The following is a 21,071-nucleotide window of genomic DNA, read 5'->3' on the forward strand; positions in this document are numbered from 1 at the left end:
TCTTGAAATATTAAGTTACATTATTTTATTATTTAAGTTATTAAAATTTAAAAAAAAAGTAATCATAAAAAAAATTAAAAAGTGAATAGTGTATTATCTTAAAATTTTTGGGGATGCACTAGTTTTTGTATTATCTAATGAATTAGATCAAATCAAATGCAACATTATTTAGCAAAATAAGTCAAATCCACATGGCATTTTGTTATAAAAATAAAATAATTTTAAGATAATTGCAGTTATAAAAATAAAATAATTTTTTATTTAAAAATATCGTTATTTTTTAACTATAATTTCAAAATGGCATTCAAGTCATTTCTTACTCTCAACTTCCATATACATGCTCAAATTTATGAAATGAAATATTCTCATAATAGTCCCTCAAGTTTATCATACTTCTATACTAATCCTGGACTCGATAATTTCCCCATCTTCTTCCCACCAGCTCGAAAATTGTTTGTTAGCCCAGAAAGGAGGGTGAATTTTGTTACTAGTTATACTTATACTGTTTTAACTTTGTATTTATAATCATTTAAATCTGAGTCAAGTCGCTAATTGGATCACAATGGTCAATTGAATTATTCAAAGAGTTGAAACATTATAACAATTTCTCACAAAAATCAGAGGCCCCGCACCAATCGTCACCGTACGTTATATTTCAGCCTACAACTTTGAAAACAAGTCGTGAAGATGATGATGATGATGTATAAAAGGTACATCATATCATTCTGTAAAAACTATTTTGGTCACTTCAGAACTCTGAGATATATAAAACAAGGTTACCTGTTTAATTTAATGTAAAAAACGAGATTAGAAATAAACCACGTTACTGGAACAAGTTTATATTGAAACAGTACAAGCCTTATACACCTAAAACCGAAAACAGAAGGAAAAAAGATCCCAGTTAAAAGAACAACACGAGTGAGTCGATGAATTGAATTGTCAATTCAAAATAAAAGAACAGCAGTACTTGTTGGCTAATAAGCACGGCAGGTTAGGATTTTATTAAAGTCAGGTCGAGATTACCTCCTCCAGACAGTTTAACGATGTCTTCCTCCTGCTGTGGAATATGGTTATCGTCATCAAATTCAATCCACTTCCCTGTGATTAGGGACAATTATTACATATAGTACAACCATAAATACATAAACCAAATGGCATAGAAATAAAGTCCCAATAAAACTATTTCCAGAAAACTGACCATTTTCTTGCTTGACCCAAGCGACATAATGCCCAGAATCGGCACTTCGGCCTTTGTGGGTCAGCACAGCAACCAAATCATAAATCCCAGTTAAACTTGTTTCCTTGTCAGAGGGAACCGCTAAAAAAACAAAGTGAGAAGCCAATCTGTCAACTATTTTCTAAAGTATCTCATTTATTATTGGAGGAATATAATTGTATCTTTACAGAGAATAGCTATGGTGTACAATTTCAAAGTAGTTATTCAAGAGCTTCCCTATTAAGGAAATTGCCCTGTAAAATGGGCTTTAGAAACTCAAATAATCTCAAATTTAATCATCAGATACCAAGTAAAAGAGGAAATCTATTTTCATCGCAACCATTTCGTAGTATATCTATATATAGCATATATAAGCATCTGGACCGGGGAGTAAACTGCAAACACAGACAGGTCAGGCAGACAAAAGATCAGGTCATAAAGAGTCTTTTACCTTCCTGAGATGTAGTAGCAGATGATTCTCCACCTGCATTTGATGACCCCTGCATGCATAAGATAAAAAGAACCATTCAAGCGCAACTATGCAGGATTGACATTTGTGTTTGCGCTTATAGCTAAATCATGTGATCTCACACCTCTGCATCAGTCATCTTGACATCACCATCTTTTGAGCCAGAGCTCTTCTCATTAGCTTTCGAACCAAGCTTTTTACCTTCATCATCCCTCAGAAGCTAAAAGTTGCATACCAAGAGAAAGTTGGTCAATGATTGCAAAATTGAAATTCAGTATTTCATCCAGACAAGGCAAAAATGACTACCTGGCGAGGACCTTCCAATCATTAGCGAAGTTCATCTGAACACAAATCATAAACATCCAACTCCAGTGGATAATCCACTTTCTGAAAAAGGGAAAGAATTCATGTAATATATAGTCCATAAATATCTTGATTCCTAGGTACATACATAAGGAATCTAATAAGTGTCCGATGATAAGATTAAAGGTGTGAGGTGTCTAAAGGTATTTTCATCTATTTCAAAGTTATTAAAAGAACATATTATAAGCATCACAAAACTACCAATAATTGCATATAACATATAATAAGAGATTAAAACTTAGTAACACTAAGAAATTTATTTATACTCTCTGAGTTAAATTGAGGTGTTTAATAATTTTCTATTAACTGCTTGAATTTTTGAAGATACACATTTGTAAACACTTAACAGAAAAGAAACTATATCATAACAGCATGAAGAGTACTTTCTAATATTACATCAAAAAATAATTTTTATATATATTTTATAATAGTAGACCTGCCATGTAGTGCAGGTGCTTTTTCTAGAACAAAGCTATAATAAGGGTCTCAATTTTTTTAGCCTTTACTAAGTCATCCCCAGCTGGTTAAACAACAATAATTAATTATTTGTGAAAACATGCATGCCAAGTTGGAGAATAAGATTTGCATACCGGCAATATCTTATCCTTTTGACTCGACTCCCTCTTCCAGAAAAACGCACAAACTGAATAGTCAAGTACCTTCAGAATTCATACAAAAACAAAGGAGTTATCAAACAATTTTCTCTTCAAAAAGATGGATGGAAACATGGAAGTTATGAAATATCAAAACATAAAATGGCATCCACATCAGTGAAAGAAATGCCACATGATATTTTAGCTGACTATGGTACAAAAGTACAAAATATGAATATGTGTATATTTATATATAGAGAGAGAGAGAGGACAATAAAGAAGCCATTACCTTGGCAAATCATTAATCTGGGACTCTTTGAAGTAAATTGCACTGTGCCCCAGGGCAGGAGAAGCTTTTTCCAATTCTGATTTCAAACCCTAATTATAAAGGCCTTATTAATCATGTCCACTATCAATGGATTAAGAACAATATTCTTCATCTCATTAATGATGAAGCTATTAAACGGTGAACAATAAAAGAAGCTAAAATTGATTTGTAGTTTGACATGCATGGCAAAGCGGCCAGGATAAACCCCTCACTGGAGAATGGTTAAATAATTCCAATATTGTAAATTTGTTATTTGTTTTCTTTATTATTATTATTTTTAAAAAGCTAAACCAGTGCAGATTAGAAATCCAATCAGCAGCAAGAGCATTGAACATAATATCCGTCCCAAACTTGATTCCTTTTTCCCATTTGGGCACAAAGTTGACAAGTGAGACTATCGAAAAAAAACATTGCATGCAGGAATCAATATACTTAATCATAATAGAATAGGGAAGAAGATAGTTGAGATAACTTACATGTTTTAGACCTTCGAGCAAATGGTTCACTTCCTGTGAAATATGGCATTTTAGAGAATAAATTGATTCTGTCTCAAAACTTTCTTCACCGCTCTCTTGGCAATGAATCCTAGTGGTTGCACACAGGTTCATAATACAAAAGGGTAAATTGTCAAGTACAAATAAGATAGAAATGTGCAGAAGAAAATTTGTGAATTGTACAATGCATTGCTAGGTTATACAAAAACTAGGGACATATAGACAAACTGGCCAAATATTAGGTAGATAATTGTCCCAAGAGTAACATAAACAAAATAAAGAACAGAACAATCCTAAAGTTAACAGGACTTAGAAACTGCATAAACTGTTTTGATGTAGGCATGAAAAAGACGAGGAATATTCAGGTTATACTAGTGTAGTCTAGGTTGAAATTTGATCGACTTTATATTTTCTCCTCTTAGCGTACAGGTGGTTTCTTTTTATCTGTATTTCTTGAATGACTGGCACCAACAATCATTCAACAGTTGCAGAACATGACGCTGGCTTATATAAACCATGTTACTTGATACTGTCATCATTAAACAAAAATAAAGACAAAATAATCAAATCTGTAGATATCTACCTGCTTGCAATTTTGGTACCAAAAAGGTCCTTTACAGTATCAACATTTGCACTGTAAAACATTTCCTTTACAGTATCATCATTTGCACTGTAAAACATTTGCACTGTAAAGAGAAAAAAAGATATTAGTAATATTTTTCTACATTGATGTTGGTTAATAAAATAAGAAGATACATGCCAGTAAAGTGTTGTAGTACCAAAAGAACTATGCAAGATAACACTGTCATTATAATAATAATAGTGATGTAAGCAACAAAGAAGAAAACTACCTGGAACCAGGTGATCGAAGAGACTGAGAAAGGGTGTATAAAAGTTGTGTCCAACATTCTTCAGTGTCCTGTAGAATATTCCAAAAGATACATTAGCATATAAAAAAATGCAAAACCAGAAGAGTATTAGGTAATGTATATAATTTTTTTTTTAAAAAAAAAAAACCTGCTGCATGAAGACACCATTATGTGACCGGCTGAATCGAGGGTGCTTCATAAGCAATACCTGCAGCCAAGATACATAAAAGTAAGAAGTTCTCCAACTAAGTTCCATATAGCAACAAAATAGAGAAATAAGAGAAGCTATTAACGAATTTTGAAGAACAGAGAAACAACTCTGTTCACAATAGAACAGAAAATATTTCCATAAAGCTCCAGGACTAGTTGACAAGGCACTAGTTAAAAGAAGACAAGGCACAGTATTATACTACTTCCATGAACTTCACCTTATGTAAATATCAAAATGCAGCAGATTCATCTACCCACAAAATTTGCACACTGTATTCTAGAATTTTACCTAAACTCTTGCAGATATGTTTCTTCCCTATAGAGAAATCCTGTTAGCTTCACAAATCAGAGAGAACATAAAGATTCAAATTATGTGTGACGGGGAAAAAGGGAACAAACCATCCAAAATTGCATTGGCGCAACTGGCTTGACACTTTTATCAAGCTCATTAAATAAGTCACGAGTTGCAACTGTCAACATATGAGAAGTCTGATCCAAATCACTGCTTCTTCCAGAATGTGAATGCCTGATCACAACTAAAACAATGTATATTCGATCTGCATCATACAGAAATCATAGAAATATATTTCCAGCTTATCATATAATGTGTTGTCAGGTACAGACAAAAAACTTACTTAAACAAAGCAGACTTCAACTCAGGAACAGAGTGCAGACATTGTACAGTGGAATTCATGTAGCAAGTATTTCCTAGATTAAATAGCCCAGCACTGTGACCCTGAAAGAACAGAAATTAACTAGGTAAGAGTCCTACGTTGCAAGGCTAATGAAGAGGGAACAAATTACAAAGATTACGAGTGAACCCACTAAGTAGATTAGGACTTCAGTTAATTAAAATTGTACAAACAAAAGATAATGGAAAACATATCCCTTCCCCCTGATCCCTAACACAACAAAAAGGAATGACAAATACTTCCAATATACTTCAGGACTCAGGTCAAACAACGGACACTTGGGCCAGCATAATTTGAGAATAAGAATAGTTACCAAATGTGCAACCATATGTTAATACAAGTATAGTCAAATCCACTAATATTTGTTTATTATGAAGAAAGAGTTCCTTTGTTGCAGTGTTTTGAGGGAAAGCAAGGAAAAGCTATAAACAACTTAGAGAATGATTTCATCCAAATCTCTTGGTACATCTTAAATAGGCCCCATAATAAACTTTACATCTTTAAAAGGATACATGTCGACTAACAATCTCAATGATTTTTATATATTCCTCATGTTCTCTGAGATCGATGGAAATACATCAAACACTAGACTCAATGATTTTTATATATTCCTCATGTTCTCTGAGATCGATGGAAATACATCAAACACTAGACTAGTGCATATTTCACATGTAAGCCAACTACTTGATACAAGGTGGACATGCAATGAAATCAAATTGCACCCATAAAACTAAGGCATACTAGAGTAATACCCTTTCTTTTTGTTTATTAGTCACGGTGCAAGAACATATTTTTCAGTTAAAAAGAAAAAGAGCACGAAAAGTGGTAGTAAAAGCAGGGAATGAAATAGGCACTAACCAAAGATATCACTTGTTCTTCTTCTTCAAGATCTTCCATGAAAACAGGGCCCTTTTCTGGGGCCTTAACAATCTCATCAGCTGTGCCTATCATCATCAATTTTTGACCCTGCAAAAACATTTTGGATCAAGGCACCACATGTTCATTAGGCAACTGTGCACGGCAAGAGAAGAAGGCAGATACTAGTAAATGCTATCAAGAGTCTTCACCTGTTTTACTCCAACTGTTGACCAATCTGCATCACCCTACATTGCCATAGAACAAGTTAAATTTGTCAATCCTACTCAAAATAGGTTAGTAGAAAACCATGTGCTGACAAATGAAGGAAAATATTGGTAGTCTTTGCACATAAGAGTTAAAGCACCTAATCAAGCAATTTTTCTAGCTATTTTAGATAAAGCCTTCGACTACCTTCAATAAGCCACCTTTAACCATAATCTTCTGCCTTTCAGGAGGAACTCCAGTGAGATCATATAACTGGCACTTGAAAACATATGGAGGCTGCCTGGTGTCAATTTCCACAGACTTGAAGATCTGCTTTTGCCGTTTCACACTAACTACAACATTCAAACAATATTCTTAAGAGTCCAAAATCATTACAATATCAAATAAAAAAAAAAGGGCATCATGGAACAGACAAATTGTCATGGTGACAACTTATTCCTTCTCTAACTAACCACCGCTCAAAACCATTGCTACATTTTACAACATAAAGCTTTGAATTTGAATTTAGTTCAAAGTTTCACCTTTAGTCAATATTAGTACATAAATTTCCCATAAATTTGATAATTCTTAACTACTTTTACGATTTGAAACTCAGTCTGAGTAAAACCTGGTCCATAGAGTTAAAAAATCGAATCTTCTTAAATGTTAAATGGCTACCTAAAGTTTAAAAAAAAATTATTGCAATATAGGCACCAAAATCAATTGCTTTTAATGTCACATCTCAATATTTTACTTCCACTATGTACACAACTGTAAAAAGACAAATGAATATAAAACCCCTCAAATCTAAATGCTGAGACGAGGGAACCCGGAACCCACATTGGTTTCGTTCTTTGGTATAACCCCAAACATGGAACAACAGAATCGGATGCAGGAGCAAACAGGGACCAACAAAATCGAATCACCCAAAAACGGAAAGCAGAAAAAAAATGGGAAGACCAAGAACACCCGTATTACAAAATCCAAAATGGAATCCAACAAAAGACTCTAACATTTCAATTAATCAACAAAAATAATATTAAACCAGAAATGAAAACCCCTTCTAAGTAACATTTAAATGAAACGTTAACTATGAACGGAAGTGGAAAAAATCAGCAAAGAAATTTATTAGACTGGAGAATCTGTTAACATGATTGGAATACAGTGGGGGATCAACCAAAAAAGTATTTTAGTTATTCGGTAATCGATATTTTGTTTTCTTTTCCTACAGAGAAAACGTCTCCGGAGCCGGTTCTTCTCGGTTCGGGTTATTATCCGGTAGCGATGGATGGATACGAGTACGAGGATGACCTTACCGTTAAATGTTAAGGATAAACTTCATTTAGAGTTACTAAATTTGGTAATGTAACTTTAAAAAATTATAAAATGATCACTGAATTTTTTAAAACTTTTTATTTAAGCCATTAATTATTTGAAACTTTTTATTTAAGTCACTGAACTATAAATTTTTTTTTTAAAGTTTGACTAGCTAACTCTAGACAACAATTTAACAATTGGTATGATAGATCAATACCAATCAACAAGTAGAAAAATATACCTTTGATCCAAGTAAATCTAATGATCAGTGTCAAAGACTAGAGAAGAAAATTATTTAGATTTTAGTTCGTAGATTCGTGACTTAATTGAAAAAAAATTGAACTATCGAAAAGGAGAAGTGATTTTGATCGGTACAGGTGATATAAAAAAAGAACAGTGGCGTATTTAGGGGACTAGCAGGGCTTCGGTCCCCCTTCAAAATGAAAAATTATCCATTTAGGCCCTTTAAAATTTTTAAAATTTTAAATTAGTAAAAATAAAATTACACTTTGGCCCCCTAAAATGATAAAAATTTGATTTAATCCTTTAAAATTTATAAAAATATAGGCTATTAAAAATTAAAATTTAATTTCGGTCATCTAAAAAAAATTTCTGGCTTTGCCTCTAACAAAGAAGGTCATATAACAATAATTTCAAAAACCTAGTGACTTGAATGAAGATTTTCAAATAATTTAATAATTATTTTGTAACTTTTTGAAGATGAGCAACCAAAATCAACTTAAGTATAATTTAGCCAAATATTTAACTAATAAAACCTAAATTACTTTTAAAAAAATCTAAACCATTTCATTTTTTTAAACAAAAGTTGTTAATTCTACGCTATAAAAAGTAGGGGGGGCAATAAAAATTAAATTGCGTGAATTTAAATATTTATAATATTTGATTTTCTTATTTCAAATATTATAAATTTAGATAATACTTTAATTATTATACACCACACATTTAAAGTAGATGCAAATGTTAAGTCTCAAATATTTATTATTAAAATTAATTGTAGTTTTGAATATGAATTCGATATCTATATCTATTATTCACTTTACATTTTAATTTTTAATTTATAAAATATTTTTATAGTTGCTAAATACCATTATTTAAGGGATTCAGATATTTATCTTATGTTTTAATTAATTTGGATTTGAATAGTTTTACTCAATTTTAAAATGAATAATAAATTAATTCTAATTTTACAAAAATTGTAAATATCCACTATTATTCTTACCCAATTATGCTATTAATTATTATTTTAAATGAGAAATTTAAATTATAGAATTATATATCAAATAATAAAATCAATGTATCAAAAATATATATTAAATAATAAAATTATTTTATTTATAAACTAATATTTAATAATTTATTTGAATAAATACAATCATTATGACATAGTTTGTAGGTAATAATAGTTAAGTAAAAGTTGTAGATAAAAAAAAATCACAATGAAAATGATATCCAAATATATGTAGTTATCATTTTAGTGTCATGCGTAGCGGATCAAAGTTTGTGACCATTGCATACATAATATCTATAGACGTCAACTGATTAAATGTGACTCATTTGAATCTCTCAAATTAGACCAATTTGTGAGATACATGGAGAAATTCATTTACTTGAAGTATTAGTCACCCAAACACTCTAATAAAATTAGAATTATCAAGGTAATTATTACAGACCATAAGAGATAAAAGATGTATAGAGTTTAAATTCTTAAGACTCTCGCCTTATAGATAGACGTTAATATGTACCGTTAAATTAGGGGAGTTTAACTATAAATATAAACATTTCCCCTTATTTGCAATAATCTCATTTATTCGATTCTTGATTTAAAAAATAGATTTGAGAGCATTTACTTAATTCTTTTGTTGCTCTTTCGTTATTCTTCCATTGTTCAATTTGTTTTTACTTTATTTTCAATGACTTTGCAATAATTAAGTTAACTAGAATTCTAAACCTATAAGACTAGTGATTGTTATGTTGAGGATTCATGAAAAACCCAGTGGAGGAGATCTCAAAACACCATTCAACATTGGTGGTGAATAAAATCAGTCCCTAAATGACACAATCTCCTCAGTAAATTTCTGAAAATGAAACTAAAAAAAGAAGAAGGAAACACTAGAACTAAAATTACTAAAACTGCAACCAATAAAACATCCACACTTGAAAACAAACTGAACCATTATTAGTGCCACTGCTATCAAAGAAAGTAGAACAAATTTTATTTATAAACATGCTTTCGTACGTAACGAAATTCGTTGATTGTATCAATCATACATATTTATTTATATTTTATATTTTTATTTAAAAATAATTTATACTTTTCTAAGAGGGAAAAATATAAAAAATTTGTATTTTCGATAAAAAAAGTTAATAATATATTTATTTATAATTTATATTACTATTTAGAATGTGTTGATTATTAAATGAATCTCAATTCAATTAAAAATATAAATTGTAATAATATTTTTATAAATCAACAATTATAAATTTAAAAAAATACATTTTTTCGTAAAATTATAATCAATAATCACTATAGACAACAATGACTAATTGATTGAGTAATTTATCATCAACAGCAACAATTAAAGCACGTTAAGCAACACTTTATAGGATATAAAAGACACATAATTTTCAACATATTAGTATTAACATTTCAATAAAAAATTCATTTATTTTCTCATAAATTTTATATAAATGTATTGATTTATATAAAAAATTATATTTATTTACATTTTCTTTGAATTTTTTAATTGAGTTAGGTAGACAGTAACAAAACAAAGTAAAAAAAAAAAAAGTAGGAAAATTGTTCTCTCATCCTCTTTGTCTGCGTAGGTTATTTTTATTTTTAATTTTTCTCCCATCGTCTGCTTTTACAAGGAATCAATCATCAATAAGAGCACGATCTCACTTTCAGTTAGCCGGATTGTTAGAGAATACAGCAAAGAGGGCTCAGGGCACAAGAAAAGTGCCCACTTTTTGAAGGACTGCAGGATTTGTCTAATTTTTCAAACTTTTTACCTTTATCCCAAATTTTCAAGTTAATTCCTTCTTTCCCCCCTGATTTTAGCTGCTGGGTGTTTGTTGAACTTCCAAATTAAGTTCTGGGTATGTTGAAAAATTTGACTTTATCACTCCTTTAGTTCTGGGGTTCTTGATTTTTATTTTTGTATGTGAACTCGTGGACTTTTAATTATATAGTAATTACTGACTTTTTGCTTTGAGATTGATTTAAATCTTCAAATTTCAATTTTGAAGTGTTTATAATTGAACCAACTGCAAGACTTGCTTAGCCTTTTATGGGAAACCAGGAGGGTTATGTACTGGTTAGGTTCTGAAACATGTTGGAAAATAAGTATAGATAGAAGAAGGTAGGGTTTTTATGTGCAATAGTGCGTTCACTGAATTGATTTTATTTGTGTCAAGTTGACAATGTTTTTCTACCCTGAACTGTTGTAAGGTTGAAGAGTAATGCTGTTTTGAGTTCATGATAGCTTCACTATGCTTATGCTCTTATTTTTGTTATTTAAATTTATCCTAATTTATACTATATGATTTTTGTTGCAGTCATCTCTTATGCAACCATCCTAATAAAAATGCAGGCAATAGAAAAGGTTTAATTTTTTATTTTGTGTACTATGGTGTCTGGAATTCAATGAATTGTAAGACTTTGAAGCAATCGGTGCAGTTACATTGTGTATATGGAAGGAGGGTGAGTAGTAAAGAGTAGAGTGGAAAAGAGTGAAAGGACCACTCTATCATGTTTTGGAGTTTTTTTTTCTCTTTAAATGGAGAGAAATCCCCTCAAAACCTCACATTTTATATTTCCTGAAATCAGGATGATTTGTATCTGGAGTATCCCACTTTATTTTTCAACTTGAGAATCCAATTTAATGCCTTCATTTTATTTTAATAATTATCTTAACTCTTAAAGCAGAGTACATTGGTACGTAAACTTAGTACTTTGCTGGTCTCAATTCTGTGCACAAGAGTAGCTTCCTCTACTCTGTCCTCTTTTTTTCCTCCAGTTTACTTTTTTCTATTTCAAATGTCTAGATTCACTGTAAGCTTTCTTTTGCTGAGTGATGACTGTAATCCTAATTTTTGTTTATTTATAATCAGTTTGATGCTGATCAATATGTGTAACACTTTTTCTCAAATATGCGGTATCCTATGTTGACAGGAAATCTAGTTCCTTAAGATGCGGGTGAGATTGTCATGCTAATGCTGTTACCAGGTGGTGGGTTAGGGATGAATCCTACTATGGATGATATGAACTTGATTCAAGCACAAAGGCATCTGGTCAGGGATATTGGTGAGGAGATTGATTTGGAGATTGGACCTGGAGATGATGACCCTTCATTTGCCAACACTCCTCTCCTTGGTGGCCCATCACAAGAACCTTCTGCAGAAGAGCAGGGTGAAAGTAAGCAGATGTCAATGGTCTCTGAAATCCCAAATGCTGATCAAGATATTTTGAAGGCACAACCCGCAAAAAGGAAGAAGAAGGTTGTGAAAAGATGGAGAGAGGAATGGGCTGATACATACAAGTGGGCATATGTTGATGTGAAGGAAGGAACAGCAAGGATATTCTGCTCTGTTTGTAAAGAATATGGTAGAAAGCATAGAAGGAACCCTTACGGCAATGAAGGAAGTAGAAACATGCAAATGAGTGCATTGGAAGAGCATAATAACAGTTTGCTTCACAAGGAAGCTTTGCGTCTCCAAATGGCGTCGAAAGATAAGATTGTTGTTGATAAACCTATTTATGTAAAAGGTTAGTCACCTCAATCTGTCATACTTAAGTCTTTGGATTAGTTTGATGTGAATAATGCTCACTGTAAGCTATTAGTTTTTGCTCTTTTTACCTTCCACTTATGTTTTAATATTGTGGTACCTAAGCATTAACTTTTATTATTATTTTAATTGCAGGGTGGTATTACTATATCTAGTATAGGGAACTTGAATCATTCATTTAACTAAGATTAATGCAATACACCATTGAATGAGCCTGCTGTAGTATGTAATCTGGAAGACAGCTTTCAAAATACAAATGCTAGAGGTGTTTTAATCTTTAAAAATAAGAATTATTAATGGGAGTCCAATCATAAATCTGAATTTTCTCTCAATCTTTAAAAATTAGAATTCAAATACTAGTAAAACTCTTAATGAGTTACAGAAGAATTCCTGTCATTACAGATTTAACACTTTGTTCTGACACTGAACAAAGTTCTTGTTAGCATTACAATACATTATATCTTTTGGCTGTTAAAGGACTGCACAATTCTTTTTTCTCTACTCCTTCTGAATGTTTAATTAAAATAGTAACTGCAGCATGAAGCATAATAAAAATAATGCATCTGTAACAGTGGAATTTGTCAGAATGAACCTTGGAGGTTTGAACTCATCCTCCTGGTTTCCTGAACTAAATACCTCTGGTATAAAATTTTGTTTTGAATGATTGTTTTAATCATGTGATGCTGGCACACAAATGTTTTAACACATTGATCACTGCTAATGATGGTTTAGTTTCTTTTTCCCTCTTAGAGAAGGATTAATTGTCTGACCTTTAAATTCATTTTGTCTATTCCTTGGAAAAAATTTCCTCAATTGAAGCCCTTATGTCCAAAACGGCTGGATCAATTATTGAAGCTGCACTGAAAAGGGACCCCCATGAGGCTGAGTTCATACAATCTGTCCAAGAAGCTGTTCATGCTTTAGAGAGAGTGATTGCGAAAAATCCCCAGTGAGTTTGCCAAAAGAGTTTAAATTATATATGATTTACCCTTCATTATATGAACTGAAGAATCAGTCAAATGTGCTATGGGTCTCATCGTGCTCCATTTTTCTTCAGTTATGTCAACATCATGGAGCGCTTGTTAGAACCAGAACGTATGATTATTTTTCGAGTTCCATGGGTGGATGATAGAGGTGAAACACATGTCAATCGAGGCTTCAGGGTGCACTTTAACCAGGCATTGGGTCCATGTAGGGGTGGTATTCGGTTTCATCCAAAAATGAACTTAAGTGTTGCCAAATTTCTCGGTTTTCAGCAGGTACTTTCTGAGCTTTCCATTTCATGTTAATTTACACATTCTTAACTCAGTTCCATATAGTGTAGTTTTCTAGTGCATCCTAGGTAACTGTTGCTTATAGAAACTCAAATATGTTGGTTAGGCCATCTCCTGAACATATGTCAGCAGAAGATAAATAGAAACACAAATCTGTTTTATTGCTAGCAAAAGGAACTACTTATTCATAGAATCAGAATGGTAACAGAAATAAAATGGGTAATGATAAATTCATCTGGCTTTTAAAAATCTCCCATTCAATGAGGAATTTTCACCTGCTTGCAGACATTAAAGAATGCTTTATCACCCTACAAACTAGGAGGGGCAGCAGGTGGAAGTGATTTTGATCCTAAGGGAAAAAGTGATAATGAGGTCAGGTCCTTTATCACAATTTATTAGTCTCCTTAATAAGAACCTTCTTAGAGACTCTAGCAATTCCTCTTACAGTTGTTTATGAAACCCACGCTGGCAGATCATGCGGTTTTGTCAAAGTTTCATGAATGAGATATATCGTTATTTTGGTACTGACAAGGTAAGTGAGTGAAGCCCTGCTCTTATCTGCTTGAATATGCTCATTAATGTGTAGGAAATAGGAGGTCTTTAGGTCTGGTTATCCATTGTATATTTTCAGGACCTTCCGTCAGAGGAAATGGGAGTTGGTATTCGAGAAATGGGATTCCTTTTTGGACAATACAGACGGCTAGCTGGTAATTTTCAGGTATTTTGAATAATTAACTTCTATTTCAGTTTTCTTCAGTTCGTATGATGGGTAATAGACTTCTATGTAATTCTGGAAATTTTCAAAACTTGCTGGTATGTTATAGAGATTGCAGCCTAATGTCATTGAATTATCTTAACTATTATAACAATTCCTATATTTTCCTCTATACATTAATTTGATGAGTTGTTAGAGCAATGGAAGTTTTAAGTAATTTAGTGAGAATTGAATGTTGAATGAAATCATGAGGTGGCCTTTATGTGTTCATTTTATTCCTTACTTATGCAGGGAAGTTTTACAGGGCCAAGGATATTTTGGTCAGGTTCTAGTCTTCGAACTGAAGCAACTGCTTATGGGCTGGTAACTAATATCCATCTCTGCTCAATAGTCAATGCTATTTAAGTATAGATAGGTCGTGGGTGAATGCCTGGATACCTGACTTTGCACCTTCCTGTACATGAAAGATTCTTATTGTACTTCATTTTTGCAATACCCATCTTGAAGAATGGCGTTGTTATTTCCCTGTACATATCTCTTTCTGATAGCTTGGAACTTGATAAATTTTGCATGTTTCTGCAGGTTTTCTTTGCCCGGCTCATTCTTGCGGAGTTGAATAAAGATGTCAAAGGATTGAGGTTGCTTTTGATGCTTTTTATTAACTATACTCAAGAAAGCGTTGTTGTCTGTCATGGTTCTTTGTATTTCCATAACTTGTGCAAACGAAAAAAAAAAATGTGGACTTTTCTCTGGCGAATAACTCATAATGCATTTATTTTTCTTTTCAAGACCTGGAAGTTGCTTGATATACAAAAATATATATTCATTGCAAATGCTGAAGTCCGCTGTTGATAGTTGTTTCACTAAATTGTTAACATGAATATATTTTCCCCTTGAATCTTTCCCCAGATGTGTCGTAAGTGGGTATGGAAAGATTGCAATGCACGTTCTGGAAAAGCTTGTTGCTAATGGTGCTCTTCCCATTACAGTATCAGGTAATTCTCCACCCACATTCTGTACATTGGGAAAGCCATTACATATAATCTTTCCGTGCACTGGTTGCATAATTCCTTTGGTTTCATTATCATTCTAGCTTGAAAGATGGTCACGGTGCTGATTTCACTTATTTTAATGAAAAATGCTCATAATGAGACAGTTGCACCATTAATGCATTGATCCTTAAGCTAAGGATATTAATTGGTTTTAACCTGGTGTTCCTCACTGCTATTTTTTCAAAGTATACATCGACCTTATCCATTCTGTTTTGCTTCAGAAAAGTGACTCAGCAATTGTATTCGAGTTCATTTTTCTTGTTTCCAAGTTGATATCTAGGTCATCACTAGTTTTGTGTATACCTTTTTAAATTGATTTAGGAAAATAGTCCTGATGGTAAACATCCTTATTTTTGCTTTTTTACTATGTGGAGCGAAACTTGAAAATGCATATCACATGATGTATAATTGCCTCAGTGCAAGCAAATAAAGTTGGTTGCATGTTCAGCTTAGTAAAGATCAGCAAATAAAGGTTGGTTCAAACCTGTCCATCTATTAACACTTGCCCTTGCCTGATATGTGGTACAGATTCAAAGGGGTATCTGGTTGACGAGGATGGGTTTGATTATATGAAAATATCATTTTTGAGGGATCTCAAATCTCAACAAAGAAGTTTGAGGTGTGTTCTCTTCACTGCATTTCCGTAGTTACAATGTAAATTTCATTTCTTTTGGTTATTCTTGAGAGCTGCTATTTTACATTTTGAGTATGCAGAGATTATTCAAAGACTTATGCTCGGTCTAAGTACTATGATGAAGCAAAACCTTGGAATGAAAGGTGTGATTTCGCAATTCCCTGTGGTTCTCAAAATGAAATTGACCAGGCTGATGCCATTAATTTGGTTAATTCAGGTTGTCGCATACTTGTAGAAGGTAGTACTCTGTAATATGAATTGCAAAACATTTTTATATCTTTTCATCTGGAAGAATTACAATACTAATTATATTAGCTAATAGCTATGTGATATTGTGATCTTCCTAGGCTCAAATATGCCTTGCACTCCTGAAGCAGTTGATGTATTGAAGAAGGCTAATGTCATCATTGCTCCTGCCATGGCTGCTGGTGCTGGGGGGGTGCGACCTTTACTTTCTTTGTCATCTTGATGAAATTAAATTTTCATTATCATAGTTTAATTATGATGCATTTGCACAAATTTAGAACAGGCTTGATTTTGCTTCTGAACAAAAAGAATGTTCATGAAATCAATTCTTAATCCTATATTGATAAGAAGAATTTGCAAATCTAGATTTGAATGGTTCAACCCTCAATTCTTGTGAAGTAAATACATTCACTTTGGAAGCATAATGTGCTTGTGTCTGATTGTTCGTACTCATATGTCTTGGAAAATGATGCTTTGAAAGGAGAGGAGAGCCACCAGTTTCTCACTTTGATAGCCAATGGATTTTATCACAAAGATGCAAAGGGGAATTAAACATAAATTGCGGGGTTTTAAGGAGCACCAAATACCAATAAAAGACTAGTTCATTCTCTTCAACATGACAGTAATCTTTTAAGTTTTAACAGCAAATGCCAGATATGTGGAGTTAGGATGATGATTTATGGCTAAGTTTGTAATACCTTTGAGTTTGTGCATGGTCTCAATGATTACTTGCGGAGTAGCCAAATATTTTGTAGATGGATGTTAAAGCTAAGATCGTTTTGAATGGCTCTATTCATCCACATTGGCATGAATTTTGATTGATGTTTTTTATAATATTACTTTATTTCCTGATTCAATAACACTTTGATCACAGGTTGTTGCAGGAGAAATTGAATTAAATCATGAGTGTAATGTAATGCATTGGTCTCCGGAGGACTTTGAATCTAAGTTACAGGTAAGATTTACTTGTGTCTTTGTTGAATGGTGTGTAATTGGACTTATTCTTGAGCTACATTTCCCGTTATTTGCTTTAGTAAAGCCATTTATTTACGTATCCTGCAGTGAATTTAGCATATAATAGATCAGCTTGAACTTAGAAGTGTATTTAACACATGGTACCTTTTGTCCTGATTGGAAGTATTGAAATTGCAAAAATCATGTCAGTGATACTAGCGAATTTGAGTTGGCTTCTTTTGGTGTTACAATCATAACTTAAGATTTCTTCCTTTTATAACTTGACAAGTAGTTTTATATCTAGTTATGATCAAATTTGGTGAAGATCCTTTTCTCTGCACTTCAACTTGCAGGAAGCAATGAAACAGACATTCCATAGAGCCCTCAAAGCAGCAGAAGATTTCGGTTATCAAAAAGAAAGTCCTGAGTAAGTGTTTTTCAGCCTTTTGCTCATTGTTTTTCTTCTCTGGTGAATGGTACATGAATCAAACACTCGTTTTTGTGTGCTGTTGATCTGGTATGACCAGATTCTTTCACCAAAATGCAGTGTGACTGTTCTTATTAAAGTCGAAATCAGTTCTATTATACATATCATGCAACTTGTGGACTCAGGTGCGAGTGTTGGATATCAGTATATCCGGCACAGTTATGTTCTTTTTATTTTCGGAGTCTTTAGAGGGTCATATCCCTATACTCATTTCTGAATATCGTGTAACATGGAATGAAGAGTCTGGCCAAGGTAGTAACTGATATTATGTTCTTTTGAACTCCAAAAAGATCTATTGTTCACTTTCTCTCTTCGATAACAGGGCTTTACTACATGGAGCAGTCATCTCTGCTTTTCTGACCATTGCTCAAGCCATGACGGATCAAGGATGTGTATAGAAAAAGAAAGCTATTTATTGTTAGTCAGTACCCTTGACTTTCATTTGGAGATTGCACTCCATAGCAGGAAACTAGAGAGCTCATCAAGTTTTCTGTATTGGTTTTAAGATCTAGATCGTTGAAATCAATGGCAGATAAAAGCTATAGAGATATGACAGATCTCATTGTAACATACATGTAATGTAGTAGTGCCTAGTGTCAGACATGGAAATGGATTAGTTATTTAGAATTTGATTGGGAGAGGAATTTGGATGAGCAATTGGTCATGGTTGTAAGGTTAGGAATATAAATATTTATTCTTTGCCTACTTCCGAGAGTTTCCTATAAAGTTAAGTGCTATGAGTCTTTCCACAACAATATTAATATTAATTGGAAATAAAACGTATTATTTCTTATTATTTACTTTTCTATCTTTTTCCTTCTTGATGACCCTTGCAATTGTTTGCTCTCTCCTTGTGTACGCATATGTACACATTTTTTTTTGAAATTTTATTTTCTCTTTTGTTAATACTGTTAATTTTTTTTTATTAAATTTGATAGTGTGACATTTTGAAATAATAAAAAAGAATTCATTTAGCAATCATGTAATTTAATAAAAAAATTGATGACGATGACAATTAAAATTGTATTTTTAAATTCAAATAATAGAAAGATTAAATTCATTGAAATAAAACTAAAAGTAATAAATTTCAAATATATTTTAATCTAAATTTATTTTTAGCATGTGTTTTAAATTCTTGGACAATACACAACATAAATGGAGCTCGGAAAGACAAACGGGTCAGTGTGCTCTTTTTGGGGTCATATAGATGATTTTCTTTTCGTTTCAAAATTGAGAGCCCGTGATAGGATTATTACAACACCAGCGACAGCATGGTGAACAACACAAGGCAACCCCAAAACAAAAAGGTCCAGCCTAATCTTTCTAATAGAGGGATCATCACGTCATCATATTACGAGGGAGGAATTTCATATATGCGTATGATCTCCACTATCTCTCGAATCCCCCAACTCTATTGACTAGTTAGACCAAGCAAAGGGATGGGGACAATAAGCACGTGCTAGAATTATACTATGAACTCAATGAAAACCATACAAACAAGTTTAATTATTTATTGAGGAGCTTCATCTGCATTAGGTCCAATAAGAAGATTTGGACAGGAGATAGCGATATGATGCTCTGAATTAAATTAAGACAGTTGAATGGCATGCTGAATCTTCTCCAATCTTAATTTTTCTTATTGACGTTTAAAGGGACTTTATGCATGCATTCAAGATAAAACATGATTCTGCTTATATGCATAAAGTGCCTACTAATATCATGCATTTAAATGATGTATTTATGATGACATTAATTCATTTGCATAAACATATGAACAAAAACAATGAATTTCAAGAAATAATGATATGAAAAATAAGAATACTTGAAATCAATTTATAAAGAACATTTTATGCAATAATTAAAAGTATTATATAAATAAGTCCTAATTGCATAAAAGTTCTCCTAAATTCATGTCTAATCAAAGATACTAATTGATACTTAAATAAATATACCAATTATTAACAAGAAACATGAACAAGGCATGAATTAAGAATAAAAGAATTGCGTGCTAAGGATAATTCAATAAAATCACAAGAAATTCCTATTTCTAATACTCTCCCTTATTTGATGCATATCTTAATGATTTTCTCATCTTTTTTAGATACCAATTGTTCTTAAACAAGATAAGGCATGAAAAGCATAATGGCATCGACAATGTGGAATCAAAAGCACATCAAAGCTACAATGGTACCAAGTACGAAGAGCATAAAAAGTAGAAACAAATATGCAAAAATATATTTCATTGAATGAATAAAAACATGAGCAAAAAGCATTTCATTCAATAAGCATACTTAGTATCACACATTTTTACCATGCTCAATAAAGATAAATCTATAAAGCATGGGACACGGCAAAGATATCCATTCAATAATATAGCAATATAATGTAATGACTTGAAATTTACGGATATCGAAAATCGTGTTTTGGCTTACTATTTCAAAAAATCGGGTTCGTAAATATTTATTAGAAATATTTTCGAAGTTAGTTGAGTGATTAATTAAATTTTAATTAAGTGAATTAGCTTGAATTAAGGTTAATTTAGTGAAAGGATTGGATTGAATATAGTGTAAGTTTAATTATAAACTAAAGAAAAGTGAAGGGACTAAACTAGCAATTAAACCATAGGTGCCAAATGTATGGTAAAAATTAAATACAAGTGTAAAAAGTATAATACATACATTTGTAATTATGTATGTATTTAGTTATTATTTAAGTAAATAATAATTATGATTAAAATATAATAATATAATAATAAAAAGAAAGAAAAGAAATAAAAACAAGAAAAAGAAACAGAAGCAATTCGAAAGTGGGGAGAAAAAGAAAGAAAGAAAAAGAAAAGGGAAAATTTGGGTTTTGAAGCTTGAAGTTTAATTTGGTAAGTCAATTAAGTCCATTTCTTTATAATTTTGATGTTTTTGGAGTCCTAGAGACAAATATTGCTTGATGTAAGTGGAAATTTTGAAAGTTAGATGACTTTTAGACATGGGTTATGTTGAATAAATTGTTGAATTAGAGATTTAATTGAATAAATTTTAAGTTAGAATTGATTAAAGGATTAAATAGTAAAAGAAGCTATAAGTTTTATATTTGATGGATTAAATTGAAAGAAACTTGAGATTAGGGTTTTACCATGAATATTTAGTGTTTAAAGAGAATATGATAGGAAACTGAATAGAAATGAAGTATGAATTGAGTGATAAAAGCAAATGTGTTAATTAGGATTAAATAGAAAATTGAAGTTTGAATTGAATAGAAATTCAATTATTTATTGTGAATTGTTATTGTAT

The 21,071-nt window shown here is 31.9% G+C and overlaps 1 protein-coding gene and 1 pseudogene across 3 annotated transcripts; one reads left to right on the top strand and one right to left on the bottom strand.

Annotated features, from left to right (window-relative positions):
* Positions 1 to 327: 327 nt before the first annotated feature.
* LOC121207929 (ubiquitin carboxyl-terminal hydrolase 6-like) lies at positions 328 to 6,785 on the bottom strand (annotated as a pseudogene).
* Positions 6,786 to 10,385: 3,600 nt separating this feature from the next.
* On the top strand, positions 10,386 to 18,580 carry LOC107916349 (NADP-specific glutamate dehydrogenase). 3 transcript variants are annotated; one of them, XM_016845604.2, is made up of 17 exons: positions 10,394 to 10,733; positions 11,193 to 11,239; positions 11,809 to 12,402; positions 13,242 to 13,371; positions 13,480 to 13,681; positions 13,982 to 14,068; positions 14,169 to 14,228; positions 14,328 to 14,414; positions 14,703 to 14,774; positions 14,994 to 15,049; positions 15,321 to 15,406; positions 15,992 to 16,082; positions 16,178 to 16,335; positions 16,445 to 16,536; positions 17,218 to 17,298; positions 17,651 to 17,724; positions 18,107 to 18,580. In XM_016845604.2, exons 3-17 carry the CDS (start codon positions 11,844 to 11,846, stop codon positions 18,180 to 18,182), a joined length of 1,911 nt encoding a protein of 636 aa, XP_016701093.2. In that variant the 5' UTR covers positions 10,394 to 10,733; positions 11,193 to 11,239; positions 11,809 to 11,843; the 3' UTR covers positions 18,183 to 18,580. The 3 variants fall into 3 exon arrangements, 2 of the variants coding, with proteins under 2 accessions (XP_016701092.2, XP_016701093.2); XM_016845603.2 differs by lacking the exon at positions 11,193 to 11,239 and having other exon boundaries at positions 10,386 to 10,733; XR_005903719.1 differs by lacking the exons at positions 11,193 to 11,239; positions 17,651 to 17,724; positions 18,107 to 18,580 and having other exon boundaries at positions 10,386 to 10,733; positions 16,171 to 16,335.
* Positions 18,581 to 21,071: the final 2,491 nt, after the last annotated feature.

The sequence above is a fragment of the Gossypium hirsutum genome, chromosome A10, assembly GCF_007990345.1.
Source record: "Gossypium hirsutum isolate 1008001.06 chromosome A10, Gossypium_hirsutum_v2.1, whole genome shotgun sequence".
NCBI lineage: Eukaryota > Viridiplantae > Streptophyta > Magnoliopsida > Malvales > Malvaceae > Gossypium > Gossypium hirsutum.

What these genes read in the sequence shown, in the direction of transcription:
- LOC107916349 (XM_016845603.2), top strand. Translation starts at nt 11,844, where the DNA reads ATGCTAATGCTGTTACCAGGTGGTGGGTTAGGGATGAATCCTACTATG. An exon ending in TTGTCGCATACTTGTAGAAG is followed by an intron (nt 16,336 to 16,444) that starts GTAGTACTCTGT and finishes TGATCTTCCTAG; the next exon opens with GCTCAAATATGCCTTGCACT. An exon ending in ACTTTGAATCTAAGTTACAG is followed by an intron (nt 17,299 to 17,650) that starts GTAAGATTTACT and finishes TTCAACTTGCAG; the next exon opens with GAAGCAATGAAACAGACATT.